Source organism: Gymnoscopelus braueri, assembly GCF_963280865.1.
Source record: "Gymnoscopelus braueri genome assembly, chromosome: 13".
Lineage (NCBI taxonomy): Eukaryota > Metazoa > Chordata > Actinopteri > Myctophiformes > Myctophidae > Gymnoscopelus > Gymnoscopelus braueri.
The window spans coordinates 16095355-16114430 of NC_137615.1; the positions used below are offsets into that span (position 1 = coordinate 16095355).

Consider the following 19076-nt stretch of genomic DNA (forward strand, 5'->3'; position numbering starts at 1 on the left):
ATATAGTGTTCTCAAAACATAGATAGCCACAGAAAAAGCCTGCAGCTAGTTTGACCTTGGCTTGCATAGACACAGAGAATAAGAGTATAGAATACATTTAACATGACTTGATTAGGCCCATATAACATCATTATTAATAGGACATTTTAACCAGGTTAATGGACCCCAGACACATTATGATAATTAAGATAACATATTTAAATCTATCAAACCTACATCTTATCATGATTAAAGCTATCGTACCTGCCCAAAATCAACTTGTAAATGTCCACCACAGTTAACTGTTCCAAGTAACCATTTAGAATATTTATTATTAGTACACATCTTTTGTAAATTAGTTTCTCTACGTATTCAAAGTCATGAAGTGACTTTGAATAGTAAAAGTGCTATATAAAGCTGAGATGTTATGACATGACACTAACATGATACTAACATGATACTGAGTACTGACCACTAATACTGATACTAACATGATACTGACCATGATACTCACATTATACAAACATGATACTAACATGACACATGCCAGGGCATGCCATGCCACTTGCCATGTTATTTCACATGCCATGCCACATGCCATGCCACACCATACCACATGCCATGCAATGCCACACCATACCACATGCCATGCCATGGCACACCACATGCCATGCCACATGCCATGCATTGCCATGCCACATGCCATGCATTGCCATGCCACATGCCGTGCCGTGCCATGCCATGCCATGCCATGACTAACACGATACTGACATGATAATGACCATAATACTGACCATGATAATGACCATGATACTGACCAGGATACTGACCTGGATACTGACCAGGATACTAACATAATGATACTGACCATGATACTAACATGACACTAACATGATACTGACCATGATACTACTGACCATGAAACTAACATGATGCTGACCATGAAACTGATGAACAAACAAACAGCCGATATCTGCATTTGGCAACAGCAGATATCAGCTGTTTGTCGCAAATAAAAAAACCTGGAGCATTCAAAAGAAAGTTGCGAGCCCCCGCTTTGTTTTCATGATTCTGTTCTTACAGTTTGGCTCAGCACCAAGAGACGGAGGATGTACGTTATTATTTTTTTTGAACTTACATGATACTGACCATGAAACTGACATGATACTGACCATGATACTAACATGATCAAAATCACTCAGCACACATATGGTGCACTTTGAGAGAAATTATTTTGTGTTATGATTTTATTTGTATATCACTTTTATTGCTACATAGTCTTATTTGCTAATTTCAACACTCAATTAAAATAAAAGTTAAAGGGGGTGTTTATATTTATAGTTATATTTCTCATGTGCATGTCTTTTGTTATAAATAAAACCAATGATTAAACAAAAAGTGACAGTAAAGAAATAAATTGTAATCGGGTTATTGAATAATGACATTGATATTGATATTTCAATGACAAGATGATCCTTAATGGTCAAAACAATATCAGAAATGAATTCTAAATGTCAGAATTAGTTAGATTAGACTTATTGTCTCCGCCAGGCCGAAAGGCATGGCGAGAGAGTATGTTTTACCCCCTGTCCGTCCGTCCGTCCGTCCGTCCGTCCGTCCGTCCGTCCGTCTGTCCGTGTGTCCGTCCGTCCGTCCGTGACCAGCTAATCTTCGCCACCGTTGCCTTGATCGCAGCGAAACTGTGCACACACACTCCCTGGATGCCAATTCCGAACTTCTGCCCCAAATTTTCCACATGGGCCTTTTATAGCGCCACCAGGAGGCCAATTTGTGCAAAACATATTTTTTGACAGTACTCCTACAGATTTTGTCCCAAAATCCCGCAAATCGGTACACAGTATCTCTATAGTCATTAAACGAAACGTGTCTTTCAGATTTTTCATATTCCATCCTGATTGGCTAAAAATGGCTTCCAAGGTTTGCAGGAGTACTCCGTTTTGAACAAAATGCCTCAAATCATGAACACAGCATGCAATTTCCGTGAAATTTTGCTCGCATATTTCCGAGGAAGAAATGGCACTTGAACATTTTCAAATCAGCCTCATGGTGGCGCTATAAAAGGCCGATTCATGTTTGTACCTATAACTGCACCGATCTGTGTAAAACTTTGTGTGCGCACTCCCTAGAGGTCAAGGAAAAACCTTTGCCCTGCATTTTTCACATTTGCCTTTTATAGCGCCACCAGGAGGCCGACTTACGTAAAACATTTTTTTAAATATTACTCCTTCCGATTTTATCCAAATTTCACGCAAATCGGTACACATGATCTCTATAGTCATGTGATCAAGACGGATGTGTTTGATTTTTCATATTCCATTCTCATTGGCTAAGATTGACATCTAAAGTTTGCAGTAGTGGCTTGGTTTGAACAAAATTCCGCAAATCATGAATGCACCATCGGATTGTGGTCAAACTTTTGAACGCACCTTCACACTATGTTGAGGAACAAATGCCACCCTTTTAACATTGGCCTGTTATAGCGCCACCAGCAGGTCTAATTTAGCAACAAAAAAAAATTTGCACAAAATGCTTAAAGCCATGAATGCAGTGTCCGATTGCCGTGCAAGGCCTAATAAGAAATGGCACCCTTTTCACATTGGCCTATTATAGCGCCACTAGGAGGCCACAATAACCTACCTGACCTGGCGGAGACCTGTGCTCCGAGGAGCACTTTTTCTAGTTGCACCTGTTTTTACTCCAAACAATGGCCAGGTTATGGCCAAGGTCTTCGGAATAGCAAAATGACCTTGACCATGACCTTTCTAGGTCAAAATCACCCAAAACGGTCATGACGATATCAGAAATAAATTCCACACACCCCAATTAGTCGGAATGGAGGTATTACATGTGTTTATACACTCAAAAACAAAAAAGTTGGATTTTCATCATAGCCGATGGCGGACAAGCACCTCTGTGACTATTCATGTCTAGGGACCCACTGACTCAATTCAAGTGAGAAATTCCCCCAACACCAAATTGCGAACAGGTCTACAGGCCAGGTACTGGATTACTTTTCCCCACAAACAGACGTTCTTTACCAAACCCGGCCCCTTTTTCACCATAGCCACGCCTCCCTTTAAAACGTTTCAGGAGTGCACGCCCACATTCCAATCATACCACACATCTGTGTACTGGAACGAGGAGCTACCGCTCTCGTTCAAAAACTATCAAGAAATTAATCTCACAATCTTTCGTCAAAAGGTGGCGCTATAGCACTCAATTGAAAGTGCAAACTTTAAACAGGTATATTATCACATGCACAACTTTACATCCTAGACTTACTGACAGAGAGAGGGAGAGAGAGAAAGAGAATGAGTGTGTGTGTGCGTGAGTGAGGGAGACACACACACACACACACACACACACACACACACACACACACACACACACACACACACACACACACACACACACACACAAACAAACATAACGTTAAACTCACCAGAATGAATGAAAACTAGAAAAAGTGCAGGTCTCCGCCAGGTCAGGTAGGTTATTGTGGGCCAGCAATGTTCAGAATTTGCCAGTCAGGATGGAATATAAAAAATCATACGGAACCATCTTGATCACTTGACTATAGAGATAATGTGTACTGTTTTGCATGATGTTTGGACAAAATGTAGGAGTAATATAAAAAAGAAAAAATGGCCTCCTGGTGGCGCTATAATAGGGCAATGTTAAAAGGGTGGTGTTTGTTCTTCAACGTAGTGCGAATGTACGTGCAAAGTTCCACCGCAATCGGACGCTGCGTTCATGATTTGCGGCATTTTGTTCAAAACGGGCCACTCCTGCAAACTTTAGATGTCAATGTTAGCCAATCAGGATGGAATATGAAAAATCAAACAGATCCATCTTGATCACATGACTATAGAGATCATGTGTACCGAATTGCGTGACATTTGGATAAAATCTGAAGGCTTAATCTCAAAATTTGTATTTTACATAAGTCGGCCTCCTGGTGGCGCTATAAAAGGCTAATGTGAAAAATGCAGGGCAGATGTTTTTCCTTGGCCTCTAGGGAGTATGCGTGCAAAGTTTCACGCAGATCAGTGCAGTTACAGTTAAAAACGCAATTTGGCCTTTTAAAGCGCCACCATGAAGCTGATTTGAGAAATTTTCAAGTGGCATTTCTTCCTCGGCCTAGTGGGAATGTGCGTGTGAAATTTCACGGAAATCACAAGCTGCGTTCAGGATTTGAGGCATTTAGTTCAAACTGGACCAATCCTGCAAACTTTGGAAGCCAACCTTAGCCAATCAGGATGGAATATGGAAAATCAGACAGATCCGTGTTGATCACATGACTATAGAGATACTGTGTAATGATTTGCGTGATGCTTGGATAAAATCTGTAGGAGTAATATAAAAAAATGGATTTTGCACAAATCGGCCTCCTGGTGGCGCTATAACAGGCCAATCTGAAAAATTGCATCCAGGGAGTGTGTGTGCACAGTTTCGCAGCGGCTGGGCCAACGGTGCCGGAGATTGACACACGGACGGACGGACACACGGACGGACGGACGGACAGGGGGTAAAACATACTCTCTCGCCTTGCCTTTCGGCCTGGCGGAGACAATGACGGGAACACACTCTTGCATGTTCAGGAACATTGTTAAACATGTAGTCGGCTCGACATACAGCAGACAACCAAGCCATGCATTGTCTCATTGTTACGTCGGAGACCTGGCTGGCTTCCTTTTGGGAATGCGGTGAAAAGTTAGTCCGTTGTCCATTTTAGCCCCTTTATTCTCACCTCGTCGATGGTGAGAAGCCGCTGAACAGTTTTTCATACAACAATTCATTCCCATTTTGGCGAAACACTGCTGAAAGAGCACCAACTAGTAGGCTACAAGCGAACCTCCGAGTGAAGGGAGATCTCGACCCTACCGACCGGGCAGGAAAAGCCGCGGCCGCCGAGTGACGTCAGCCTGTTAAGCTCTATTGTTTGTCAACTATGTTTGAATAAATAAGATACAATAAAGGTTGAAAATAACATTTAAAGGGATACTTCACTTTAGGGCCGGGGAAACATTTAAAACATATATTAAAAATAAATGAAAAAAGTTATGGAAAATTCATGGCCCCCTCACGCATTAGTAGGACACTCTAATGCGTGAGGGGGCCATGAATTTTCCATAACTTTTTTCATTTATTTTTAATATATTTTTTAAATGTTTCCCCGGCCCGAAAGTGAAGTATCCCTTTAAGTTTCCCTTCATTCAGGATAAAAGAAATGCACCATACACCCACCGCAAAAAAATACTTAGTCATTAACCTTAAGAGAATACTCCACTGTTTTTCAACATTATCTTCATGTGTTTATCAGTAGACTCCTTCATGTGACTTTACTAAGTTTGTCAATGCTTTCTGTATTACTGAGGTAACCAATCGAAAGGATCTCCTTACCGATTGCATGGGTGGTGTGAAAACATCAAAGGCTACAGCTATTCTCCACTCTGCCACTAGGGGCAATAGCTTGGAGAACCAAGCCTTTGCAGTGACAGGTGAGCTCTGGTATATTGTGACCAGCGTTGCCATGTCTCTCTTTATAAGCGACTCTGGGCTTGTTTTTCTGTAAAGTCGCTTGTAAATAATTATTGTTGTGGTTTTTAGGGCTCGTTTCTGAAGCGTAGCTTATTTTATTGGGCTTGCTTCCTAATGTTTAAACCAGTGGTTCTCAAACATTTCCATGTCAAGGACCCCCAAATAATATGCATTTGTCTGTGGACCCCATCTGACAATATTTTGTGCCCGGGACCCCCATACAAGATTTGTGTTAAATTCCCTTTTCAAGATTTTTTAAAATCTTTGAAAATGTGTTTGTGTGCATGTGGCCTAATTGCTTCTTTTGGGCTTGTTTTCATAGACCTAGTTGCTTGTTTCTTTCGCAAGATCTGGCAATACTGATTGCGACATCAGACAGTGAGGCTCCATGCTCAGAATGGGACAAAATAATGCATTTTCATAGGCCAGCCCAGCATATAATCAAAAGTCAATCAACATCACACATTGTCTGAACATTTCTCAATTTGACTTGAAGTTTGATTGATTTAATACTTTATTAACAAGTCTGTTAACAGTAGTACAGGTAGTAGCCTACTGTCAAATGTTATGCTAAAAGCATAACACAAAAAGCCCCTGGGACTTGTTTCCATTTGGTCAATAATAGCAGTGGTGGAGTACTCAAATGTTATACTTAAAGGGATAGTTCACCCAAAAAAATCTTTTTTTGTATCGATTAGTCACCCCATGGACACTTGAATTCATGGATATGTTTTTGTTTTTGTCGCATTCCTAAGCCAATAATTTGATGACCAACGGACCGGAAGGCAGCGGTTCCGGTATAGGAGATACAAAGGAGACTCTTGTGTCTCTTACTGGAACCGCTGCCGGTCATCAAATTATTGGCTTAGGAATGCAACAAAAACTAAAAAACATTTTCATGTCTCCATGGGGTGACTAATCAATAGAAAAATAGTCATTTTGGGGGTGAACTATCCCTTTAAGTAAAAGTATCAATACTGCAATGTAGATGTACTCTTGTTATAAGTAAAAGCCCTGAATTCAAAATTGACTTGAGTAAAAGTACTTTCACAAGTTTTCGAATGTATAAATGTTTAATTCAGATCTGTCTAATGCATATCTACAAGCTCGAGCTTGTAGATCAACTATTTTCAAATGGCCGAAATGTATATAGGGCTGAAGTGGTTATTATATGTTTTGTAATAATAATCAAAATCTACAAAGTAACTAGTAACTAAAGTTGTCAAATAATTGTAGTTGAGTAAAAGTACAATATTTGCCTCTAAGATGTAGTGGAGTAGAAGTAAAAGTACTGAAAATTGGAAATACTCTAAAGTAAAAAATACCTCAAAATTGTACTTGAGTAAATGTACATCCACCACTGAATAATAGTAGCCGAGATTAAGATTCAAAGAATAATGCAGGATTCAATGTCTTGCTGTCAATGGAGTCAGCACATTCATGAAATTGAGCTGTATTCCACTTGCAGTTCAGTTCTCTTTCTGGAGACACATTGCACTGTACACACATACAGTACACACACAGGCAAAACCTACCAGGGTGTACACATTACAGCCCCAGTTGCTTCTCAATGGCTTCACGTAGTTTGTTCTTCTGGATCTATAAGAAACAGTAAAAGAAACCCTCGAGTTTAGCAGGTTTGTTCATTTGCAATCATTTAGGTCTACCTAAGATACCTTTTAGTGTGACAACACTGAAAGTGTCATATACCTTTCCAGAGACGGTAAGAGGATAGCCATCTACAAACACTACGTGACGTGGGATCTTGAAGTGAGAAATCTGGGGGGGAAAAAAAACATTTCAGCAGGTTCACACTTAACGACGCTTTCTATGCTGTATTTCACACAGCAACTGTGAGCAAAGTGTCTGTAGCGTGAACATTCACAAAATGCAATAAATAGGACATGTTGTATGAGGTATGAGTGACACCAGTGTTAATTTTGACAGCAAAGTTTGATTTCATTTAGTCAGTCTTTTGAATAAAGTTTCATTTTGTTTTAGTCATATTTTAGTCATCTGAACAGTTTGTTTTAGTCTAGTTTTAGTCGACTAAATACATGATTTTAGTCGACTAAATGTACATGGCGGGCCTTGATGGCGTCATAATGGTTTTACACTTGGTTGCATGCATGCTGGAAATAGCCGATCTAGCTGAGCTTGTAGATCTGCTATTTTCAGAGCGCAACCAAACAAAAAATGACTTGTCTTTTAGTTCGCCTGGATCTCTTCTCCACTAGTCCCTCCCTAACATTTTAGTCTACTTTTTATTTGTTGACGAAATTGTCAATATATTCAGTCTTAGTTGTAGACATCATAGCTTAGTTTTTATTTAGTTTTTGTCGATGCAAAAAAGGTAGTCAACGAAAGATTTTCGTCAGAGTTTTAGTCGACAAAATTAACACTGTATGAGTGACACTCATAAATAAGCGAGTTGTTGTGCCCCAGCGAGAGCTCCGGTGGCCCAAGCAGATCAAATCTGCTGGGGAGCTGATAGGCTGTGTGAGGACAAGTACAGACACTTGATGCTCATCTCTGGCAGCTCGTTTGTAAAGGATTTATACATTTTAGATAAGAAATATTAGATAAGAAAGCCATGTAGTTTCTCAGTCATGAGTAATTTCACACCTACAACTGCTAGTTCAAAACGTTGTTATAAATATTTGCAACTTCTTTACAGTATAGCTTTCTGTGGTGTTGAGTGTATATCAGTATATGCCAACACCACGCTTACTTCAGAGCATAGCTCGCTTCCGATTGGCTCGATGCACTTTCTTAAAGTGTCAAATTGAAATTTTCTCAACTTTGACGCTTGGGGAACACGGCGGTCGCTCGTTTCCATAGACTTTGCATTGAACCTCGCCGCATTCTCAGCAACTCCACTGCTGGTGTAAATTAAGTGAGCATATAGCAATGGTACTACCCAGTGGCGTGTTCTAGGTTTTTTCCGAGGGCATACTATAATTATTCCCACACGCACAAATAACCATTCTATTGTTAAGTAGTTAATGTGTGAATTACTTAAAAACTCCAACGGTCATCGGTCATTATCACCTCAAGACAATAGTCATTAGTCACACATTAGCCTTCACCTCAGATATCACATTATCACATGAAAAAGGCTATCTGAACTGAAGTCTACATTCTTGCTGCCACCAGCCCTTCCTCCTGCGTATCAGATACGCTTTCTCAGACGGTTTTTGGATGGCTAAGCTTGACTAAGAAATGTTTCTGCTGGTCACACACACTACGTATATAGCGTAACACGGTAGAACACACCAGTGGTACTACCCGTCTCCTCCTCATACCTGGCCCTTGCAGAAAGCTTGTATCTCTTCTTCATTGGAGGCTTGGCCCGCCTTTAACTTGATGCAAGCACACACCTGCTCTCCCAGCCTCTCATCTTTCACCCCAATCACCTAGGAGGACACAGGCAGAGAAACAGCCAAGAATGTATTTCTCCGAAGAGAGACTAACAGCCGTTCATACGGATGTCATATCTTCGTTGCTCAGGAAATATTTAAATATTTAAAGCAGCAGCATGTAGTTAAAGGCGGATAATGTAGGAAACCAAATGAATGTTTCAGTGGCAGTGCAATTGGATAAAGGCAGTGGAAATTCAGTTGTCCTCAGTTGGCTTTGGTAAAAGATACCATCCATCCAGGACTGCCCCCTAAACGCATGCCTAAATGTTACTACTAATAGTGCCTAATGTTAAGTCTGGGAGCATGTCTGTTATGAGAAAATAATCGAATCAAATAATGTTCTTATAACTGACCCTGCTCAAATTGCATTATCACGCTTATACCGTGGCTGATTCCGTAATTACCAAAAAAAAATCAGTGACAACTGACATAGTATGAGTAAAATTGATTAATTAATGTATGTCCACAGCCCAAATCTACCACCAACTTGGTTCAACAGGTAAATGGTCTTTATGATGGTCCATAGGAAATACATCCATACATATTTTAGGCAGTGTACTACAATTAAAGACATGTTGACAATATTTTGAACTAGGTATGGAGAGCCTTCACCAGACTCTTTGGTGCCCTCTAGTGGTTCTCAGTCTCACCTGCGCCTCTTGTACTTTGGGATGGGTGTGTAGAAATTGCTCTATTTCAGCAGGATAAATGTTCTCTCCCCCTCGGATGATCATGTCCTTTATGCGTCCTTCGATCCGGCAGTATCCCAAACCGTTCAGACTGGCAATATCACTGTGTACAGACAGAGGCGCAGAACTCACAGTCAACCTTCATGAGGCCCCCGTTTCCCCTCTCTCTCTCTTGCATAATAATATTCAGTACACTGCAAAATCCTGAGTGTTAATTTAAAAACACAATTAAAAACAAATTTAAAAAGTGTGTAATGTCATAAAAAATGTTGGTCATCACTGAGAACTGAAAAATAGAATAGGATTGTAAATATACACTAGATGTGTGTATGCATTTATACAGTATGTAAAGGGTTTATATGATTCCATATGTGTTGAACTTGAAATAGTCTCAACATACGCTGTATTTTATGATGACAAAGCTGTCTGTGTACCCCCAAAAAAAAGAGTGTAACTCGTTAAATTAACACTCAGGAGTTTACAGTGTAAAGTTTACAGTGTACTGACCATTTAGTTATCCATATCATCTGCCTGCTCACTGTTTTAATCTTCAGACATCAGTAAAGTGTGTCTTACCCTGTCCTGTACCAGCGGTCTCTGGAGAGGACCTCCCTGGTTTTCTCTGGCTCGTCCCAGTACTCCAGCATCACACAATAGCCCCTGATCATCAGCTCTCCCTGGACCCCCAGTGGGACTATGTCCCCTGTGGAAGGGTCCACAACCTTGGCCTGTTGTGTGTGTCACACAAACACACACACACACACACACACACACACACACACACACACACACCCCCACGCACACACGCGCACACACACACACAGCACAGTGTTGAGGTCACGTCTTTTTACAGTTCTCAGATTGTAGTGGAGGTTTGTGTGACAAAACTTGTGAAGTGAAATCACATCTACCTCAGTGTGGTTCATGATGCATCCAATAGTGTTGACCTTCAGATCCTCATTGTCAAAAGGGAATCCCAGGAATGTCACCGGGCTGTTCTCTGTGGTTCCATATCCTATCTGATATACAACACATCACCGTATGTATCAGTGGTGTACGGGGTGGGTCCCCAGGGGATTTATATTCTGTCCTGGTCTGCTCCTTTTTTCCCCTCTACACACCAAATATCTTCGTAGAAAATAGCCGATCTACAAGCCCACAACGCATCACTACGCAACGTGTTGTGATCTGTAGATCTGCTATTTTCGCAGAATGTTCGCCTTTTGTGACATGCCCAGAAGTGGGACACTAGGGCTTAAATGGTTAATATACTATAATACACAATGTGAGTGTCATGTTACTAGCAGATGGTGAGGAGTGGAAACGGCAAGGGACAGAGGAGTTACTCACCATCATCTCTTCCACATCCATGTCTGTTCTCAGTTTCTTGACAACCTCAGGAGGACAGGTGGAACCCGCCACGATTCCTATTGCCCAACATCACATATGCCACAATTAGTAATCACAAATTTTTAATTTTGGAAAATATTGATTAAGCTTTCACTAAAACAACACTTTGATCTTATCTCAGGTCTCTTACCAGCTTTGGCTGATGACAGGTCAAACTTGTGGAAATCCGGCTGGCCCAGCATATCGATAAACATAGTGGGGGTGCCATAGAGAATATTACACCTGTAGGAGACATAGCCATAGTGTATTAGCAGTGTATTAGAATTTATGCTGTATTATTTACTTAGGTTTAACCACTCAAGCCCTATTTCAGGAACAGCTGAAAACGTTTGGCTAGAGTGTTATGCCCAAAATAGTGCCGGCAGGATGAAAGTGGTTAAAGATATTTGTGTCGTGTTAGAGCATGTTGTACTTTTCATTCTGAATGGCCTCTAGGTTGGCACGCCCGTCATAGCCAGCAGAAGGAAAGACCAGCGTGATGCCATGCAATGCCATGCACATTCCTCCCAGCACCGAGCCAAAGCAGTGATACATGGGCACCGGAACACACACTCGCACCTGAGGCTGATGGGAAGAATACCATTGTATACTTTAATAAGCTATGTATCCTCTTCAAGAATAATTTAACTCAATTATTTTTGGTGAGCAACAGCGTATGCACTTACCCTCCATCCATAACCCATCCGGAGACCCAGTAAATAGGCGTTATTGACGATATTGTGGTGTGAAAGGGTAGCTCCCTTTGGATTTCCTGTGGTGCCCTAAAACAAGTGATGGACAAAGAATATGAAGGTTTTTTTCGCCACATTAACCCTGGTGTCACTGTTTTGTGCAAATCTTCCAAAATATAGAAGATCATACTTTGTAAGTGGTTAAGAAGTAAAATACCAAAGTTCAACAACTTCATCAAGGTTGTAATTGCGTATTTTTTGGTTAGCCTCAATAAACGGCTAAATGGATCAAAGCACGTAGAGTTGGCATACCCAGAGAATCACTCCCTGATAATCTAATATTTATTTTTCTGAGCTTTCAGAATGTTTGATGAGCTCTCCCTCATCATGCATTCTGAAGCAAAGTTACATTACATTACAAAGTTACAAGACATTACAATGTCAGCATAAATAATACAACGTGTCGTGCACCACTGAGATGGGATACGGAAGCTTACCGAGGTGAACTGAATGTTAATGGGGTCATCACAGGATAGCTTGCTCTGCAGGTCCATCAGTTCTCTGTGGTGGTGACTCTCTGCGGCTTGCATTACGTCCTCCACATGGAGCATCCCTGGTTGTCTGCTGTCTGTCACAATCACCATGCGTAAGTCTGGTAGCCTGGCAAAAAAAAAAAGATCAAGCCATCGGTCATTGTGCAAGCCAAGGTTTATTCTTAATGCCCAGAATCTGTGGTGGAAGATTTTTCTTTTACTTAAAGGTGGTAAGTGATAATTAGTGACAGGGGTCTCCCCCTCTCCAGCTTTTTAGTATACCGAAAATACACTTTTAGGTTGATATGATACTGATACTGACCATGCTACTGCTACTGATACTGACCATGATACTGACCATACAATTTATAATTTAGGCATTTAGTAGACGCTCTTAATCCAGAGCGACAAGATAATGCATCAAATGCATAGCAATAGTAATCTAATTATAAAGTAATACATAAGTAAACCAAGAATCTAATAATAAACTAATACAAAAGTAAACCAAGAACCTATCATCAGCCTGTACATTGAAACTATACACACTATAGATAGGATGCCAGGTCAACAATGACATGGCATCTGTCTACATAACATGCCATCTAAGTTACATTTTAGCCTTTGCATAAGCCTGTAAGGTCGTCAAGGCTAGGGCAAGTTCTACGACCATGACACTGACCTGATACTGACCATAATACTGACATGATACTGACCAAAATACTGACATGATATTGACCATGACGCAGTATGTCACAGGGCTGTACTTAAGATTAGGTAGTGTACCTGGAGCTTGTGAACATTCCTGAGACAGCTGTGTCTATCTCTGGACAGATCTCCCTCAGCATCGCACAAAACCTCTGCGTTTTAAACTCGGTAGGGCAGACCACTGCTTTGCACTGGACCTGTGCACATCAAATCAAGTTCCATTAATCCACTTGAAAGCTAGCAAGTAGCATCTGAGGGGAATATTGGACAAAAATAGTCGATCCACAAGCTCACAACGCAATGTGTTGTGAGCTTGTACAGTAGATGAGTTATTTTTGGCCAAAGATATTTAGTGTAGTCAAAGGTAAACAGTGGCATGTGCTTGTGTCACGTGACTGAGATAACCCTTACCCCGGTATGCTCTCTGACACACTAGTCTCACATTATACTACACACCTTTCTCAGGGCAATCTCCAGTTCCTTCAGCTGATAGGCTGGGTTCACGGACACCTGCAGGGACAACAAGCATTGCAAGACTACGTTAAAAGATAACGTGTGACCAATTTGGCTTCAAACGATGATGGCTAAAGATCAACAAACCAAAAATGTGTTTACTTATTACATCTACTGCAGTGGTTCCCAAACCTTTTGTGCCCAAGTTCTACAGGCTCACATTGTGAAATTAAAACTTTCTGCCTATAATGACACCAGGTTGAAAATGATTAAAATATAATTTTGGGGCGGTATAGAAGTTGCATCTGTATTGGGAAATGAGTAGTACTGATACATTAAATCAAAAAATAATTCCTAAATATTTGTATATTATAAATATACAATAATAATGTGTGGTTGTCACAAAATCCCAAGGCACACCTGGACTTGTCTCATGGCACACCATTTGGGAAGCACTGCTTGATTAAAAGATCCCCGCAGGGGACGCTGTGGGCGCTGGGGGCGTGTTCTCTCCTCCGCGTCATCAGTGCCCATACCCTAGGTGGGGTTGGTGAAAGGGCCTTTCTGTGTGGAGTTTGCATGTTCTCCCCGTGTCTCCTAGGGTAGGTACCCCCTGCAGTAATCCTGGTCACTATACTGCCTCCCCCTGGCCAGCCGGGGCGCCTGATGGAGGGGAAGGGAACTGGTTGGAATAACGTGTTCCTTCCACGCGCTACGTCTAACCAGGGAAACTCTCCCCTGTCAGGTGACAAGAAGGTCAGTTGGCTCTCATGCATTGAAGGAGGCATGGGCTCGGCCCTGGCCTCCCTAGGTTGGCAGAGGGAAGGTAGTGCCCAGGATTACATAGACAACTGGCACTGGGTGTAAAAAATAGGGTTACAAAATTGTGGGATAAAAAAATAAAATAAAAATCATGTGTGACCAATGGCTTCAAGCGACAATGGCAAAGCCTGTAGATCTGCTATTTTCAAATGATTTCATACATTTTGAAAACATGAAATGGAAGTTTTCTGCATAATAAAGAGTACTTTTACTTTTGGTTCTTTAAGTAAATTTTGATGCCAATACTTTTGTACTTTTACTCAAGTAAATTCTGAATACCAGACTTGTTCTTGTAACAGAGTATTTCTGCATCGTAGTTTACATAACGTTTACTTAAGTTAGAAAAAATAGTACTTTTTCCACCACTGCATATGACTTCTATATGCCAAACCTCCCGAACTGACCATTATGATGCCAGCCTTGGCCGTGGCAAACTGGAAAAGAATCCATTCATAGGTGTTGGGGCCCCATACTCCCAGTCTGTCTCCTCTCTTCAGACCTAGAGCCAGCAGACCTGCCGCTGCTCTGTCAACCTGCAACAGTACAAATATCATAACAAATGACACATTCTAGATCATTTATAAGATGCATCGTATCCATCATCACTGGAAGAATAGATGCAACCTCAATTTATCTTTTTCAGTACAATACCTAACTGACTCTCCCATGGCTGCAGGTGCTAAAGTCCACAGAGGCCACTAGTTTACATCATTATGTATGCCATACAGATACAGTACCATACATTGTAAATAGGTTGGTCCTCCCTCTCTGAGAGAAGAGATAGGGAGTATCAGTTTATTTTTAGCGTGAGTTGTAGAGTGTTCCATGAAATAGGAGCATCAAAGCAAAAAGCAGATTTCCCCAGTTCAGACTGAACAGGTGGAACCTCAAGTGTAAGCCAGTCACTTGAGCGGGTCTGGTAAGTGCTTTTTTTCCTATTCTAATAGTAGTGTAAGGTAGGGTGGAACCTTCCCATCGATAGACTTAAAAATAAACTGATAACAGTGCCTATCTCTTCTCTCAGAGAGGGAGGACCAACCTACCCTGTCGTAAAGGGTACAATGATGGGTGCTGTAGCTTTCACCAGTAATGAATCTAAGTGCTGAGTGATAAACTGTGTCTAGGGGTAAAAGGGTAGTAGGAGCAGCATTTCTATAAAAACATTTACGCAATCCTTTAATTGCCTTAAATGTGGTAGAGCTTAACAGTGTGTAGAAGAATAGAATTTTAATTTGCAACTGAGCCATGAGACACACATCTTGCTGAAACTGGGAAAACGTTTTCCGAATGCCATCCTGCAGGAAAACCATGGCCTCACGGTCCGGCCAGCGCTCCGCGGTGGTCTGTAGGCTCTGGCCCACGGTCAGTGGAAGCAAGGAGACGGACGAGGTGCCGTGTACATAGCTGGTCGTTAGTGAAGGGATGTGAGGAGGACTGTCTACATGGAGGGATCTGAGGTGGAAAAAGAAATGGAAAGAAATTGCACATGGGAGAAAGATGAATTAAGAAGGAACTGGTTTAACATGGAAGGACTTCACAGATTTCTCTCAACCTCAAAATACGCCTGGTTTGGGCCTCAAAGGCCCAATCCTGGCGTGTTACAATTTACTTTGTAAGACTCATTAAATTGGTTCTTTTTTTCCTCGAAAAATGTTTCATAGAAAGATGTTTCCTAGAAAAATGTTTCTTAGAAAGCTTCTGTAAGGATTTGGGGCCTGGACGTATGTACTAGGTAATTAATCATTTACTGAAGACAAACCATAATGATTGACTAATGACTTGCTCCAAGTGTGTGACAGGACTACCACATTTTGGCTCATTCATACTTTCGTCAAAAGCGGTACAGTAATTTTCTGGGCATTAAATAATTTGGAAATAATTATTTTTCAACATGAAAAACAGTAAGTGCCTTCCCCTCCATTTCACTACAACATAGAACATGCGAAGGCGTTCAAACATGAAACATGACATAATCACCATGCACAGGCTTAAGGCCAGTCCACACCAATGCAACTCCTTGCAACTCCTTGCAACAAAACCGTTTTAAGGCCAGTCCACACCAATGCAACTCCTTGCAACAAAACCGTTTTAAGGCCAGTCCACACCAATGCAACTCCTTGCAACAAAACCGTTTTAAGGCCAGTCCACACCAATCCTCCTGGCAACTGCCATTTGGGATAATTGTTGCAAGGAGTTGCGTCGTGAATCATTGGTGTGGACTGGTCTTTAGCCCTTGTACCATGTCCCAAACAAACAAAAAAATCTATTAATGCCAAAAAAATATGTATTTTTAAGAGGAAAAGTGCAAGATGGTATGAGAAAGCAACAAGACATGTCCCCGAAGCTCAACAACACAGGCGTATTGACACATCTCAGGGACTTCCTAATTAATGATTAACACAGCATGCACCGACATATGGACACCAACCAAACTAAACACCATCATCTTTCATCCAATACAGCCAATGTTTCTTTTGAAAGGCAAACTTACCGACACCACTGGAGCCATATATTGCAAGGTTTCCATGTCCTGCTCAGGGTGATGTTCTTCACAGAACTGAGACTGTGAGAAGGCCTGCAGGACCTTAGCAGAGAGACAGAGATCCGTGCTGACATTGATCTGGGCTTCAGTGTCCAAGAGCAACAGCTGGTTGCAACCTGGACACCTTTTAACTGCCCTAGTGAACACTCATGTGTAATCTTTAACTTTGTCAGACCCTGGTTGGTTGAAAAATGTGCCAATCAGGTATTTCTTTTATAGATTAGGCAAAGGGTCAGTGATATAAGCCCAAACAGTACTGGACCTAGAAAGCGTTTGTAATGTTTTAATTACAATTATACAACATTGTATAGCATGACTTTTATTTTTTTAATTTGACAACATAGTATGTAGTAGGTGCTTCCCTGTCTTCTATGGTGCCTCCCTGTCGTCTATGGTGCTTATGCTGCTTCCCTGTCTTCTATGGTGCTTCCTAGTCATCTATGGTGGTTACTATGGTGCTTACCTGTCTTCTATGGTGCTTACTATGGTGCTTACCTGTCTTCTATGGTGCTTACTATGGTGCTTACCTGTTTTTCATGGTGCTTAGCTTACTATGGTGCTTACCTGTTTTCTATGGTGCTTACCTGTTATCTATTCTATGGTGCTTACCTGTTATCTATGGTTCTTACTATGGTGCTTACTATGGTGCTTACCTGTCATATATGGTGCTTACTATGGTGCTTACCTGTTTTCTATGGTGCTTACCTGTTATCTATTCTATGGTGCTTACCTGTTATCTATTCTATGGTGCTTACCTGTTATCTATGGTGCTTACTATGGTGCTTACCTGTCATATATGGTGCTTACTATGGTGCTTACCTGTTTTCTATGGTGCTTACCTGTTTTCTATGGTGTTTACCTGTTTTCTATGGTGCTTACCTGTTATCTATAATGTTTACCTGTTTTCTGTGGTGCTTACCTGTTATCTAATGGTCCTTACCTGTTTTCTATTGTGCTTGCCTGCTTTCTATGGTGCTTACTGAGGTGCTCTGTCTGTGTGCATCTGGTATGCAGTGACAATCCTGAGCACCTGTACTTTGGTAGCAGGGTCCTGAATCACACTGTCCAAAAATGTAACGTGCTATCCTTTAACTATGTCCATGTCACTACAGTTCTCAGATAGCGTCCATACTCACTCAGGAACATGTTGAAATGTCTAACACACTCTTTTCCTCCAGGCTAGGAGGAGTGCTAGTTGACCAGGCAGCCACAGCCCACCTTGTAGTTATTCATGTCAACTGGTTATGGTAGAAATACTGACTGAAAACCCAGCTTTAAACACTCTAACTCGACAGTTTTTTTTGCCGGGTTACACACTGATATATCCACACTGATATAAAATCCCTGCTTTATTTGTCAGATTAACCAGGACTCTATTTTCACCTGTTCTCTCACTCTCACACTGTCTCCCTTCCTCTTTTTTTAGTTCCACCCCTCTCAGAACCTGGTAGGTTCACTAGAATTGATTGACACCTGGCTCCCCCAATGATATTGCTTCCATGAAGCTCCATGTTTACCATTTGAACTACGCTCTCTTGCTCCTGCTCAAAAAAGCCCTGTCATGTTCACCCTTAGCCTTGGCTCACTCTGTCCTTTGGCCCTGGTATGCTCACCCAGTTTCTCTGCCCTGGCATGCTGCCATGCTAACCCTACCCTTGGACCAGTGGTGGAAAAAGTACTCAAATGTTTTACTTAAGAAAAAGTATCAATACTGCAATGTAGAAGTACTCTGTTACAAGTAAAAGTCAGGAATTCAAAATCTACTTGAGTAAAAGTACAAAAGTATTGGTATCAAAATGTACTTAAAGTACCAAAAGTAAAAGTACTAAAATGTTTGAAAATAGCAGATCTACAAGCTCACAACACGTCGCATCGAGACGCGTTGTGAGCTTGTAGATCGGCTATTTTCAAATAGCCTTGGTATAAAATAGGTTTAAAGTGGTTAATGTATGTTTTATAATGTAATCATAACTAGTAACTAACTTTTTCAAATAATTGTAGTGGAGTAAAAGTACAATATTTGGCTCTGAGATGTAGTGGAGTAAAAGTAAAAGTATAGACAATTGGAAATACTCCAGTAAAGAAAAAGTACCTCAAAATTGTACTTAAGTACAGTACTTGAGTAAATGTACTTAGTTACTTTACACCACTGCCTACCAGACATGCTCACTCTGTCCCTCGGACCAGACATGCTCACTCTGTCCCTCTGCTCTGACATGCTCACTCTGTCCCTCCTTGGTTTCCCAGTCACACGTCCTCTGCCTGTTCCTACGCCTGGCAGTGGCCAT

The 19076-nt window shown here is 41.2% G+C and overlaps 1 protein-coding gene across 1 annotated transcript; it reads right to left on the reverse strand.

The window, feature by feature from the left end:
* Window positions 1–7089: 7089 nt before the first annotated feature.
* Window positions 7090–19076, reverse strand: LOC308099429 (medium-chain acyl-CoA ligase ACSF2, mitochondrial-like; the record flags this gene model as incomplete). The annotated part of the gene is made up of 17 exons (XM_080448173.1): window positions 7090–7140; window positions 7252–7320; window positions 8847–8957; window positions 9614–9755; window positions 10229–10380; window positions 10564–10671; window positions 11003–11079; window positions 11193–11284; window positions 11475–11626; window positions 11728–11823; window positions 12231–12393; window positions 13050–13168; window positions 13428–13481; window positions 14651–14779; window positions 15503–15698; window positions 16738–16821; window positions 18946–19076. 17 exons carry the CDS (start codon window positions 19074–19076, stop codon window positions 7090–7092), a joined length of 1926 nt encoding a protein of 641 aa, XP_080304299.1.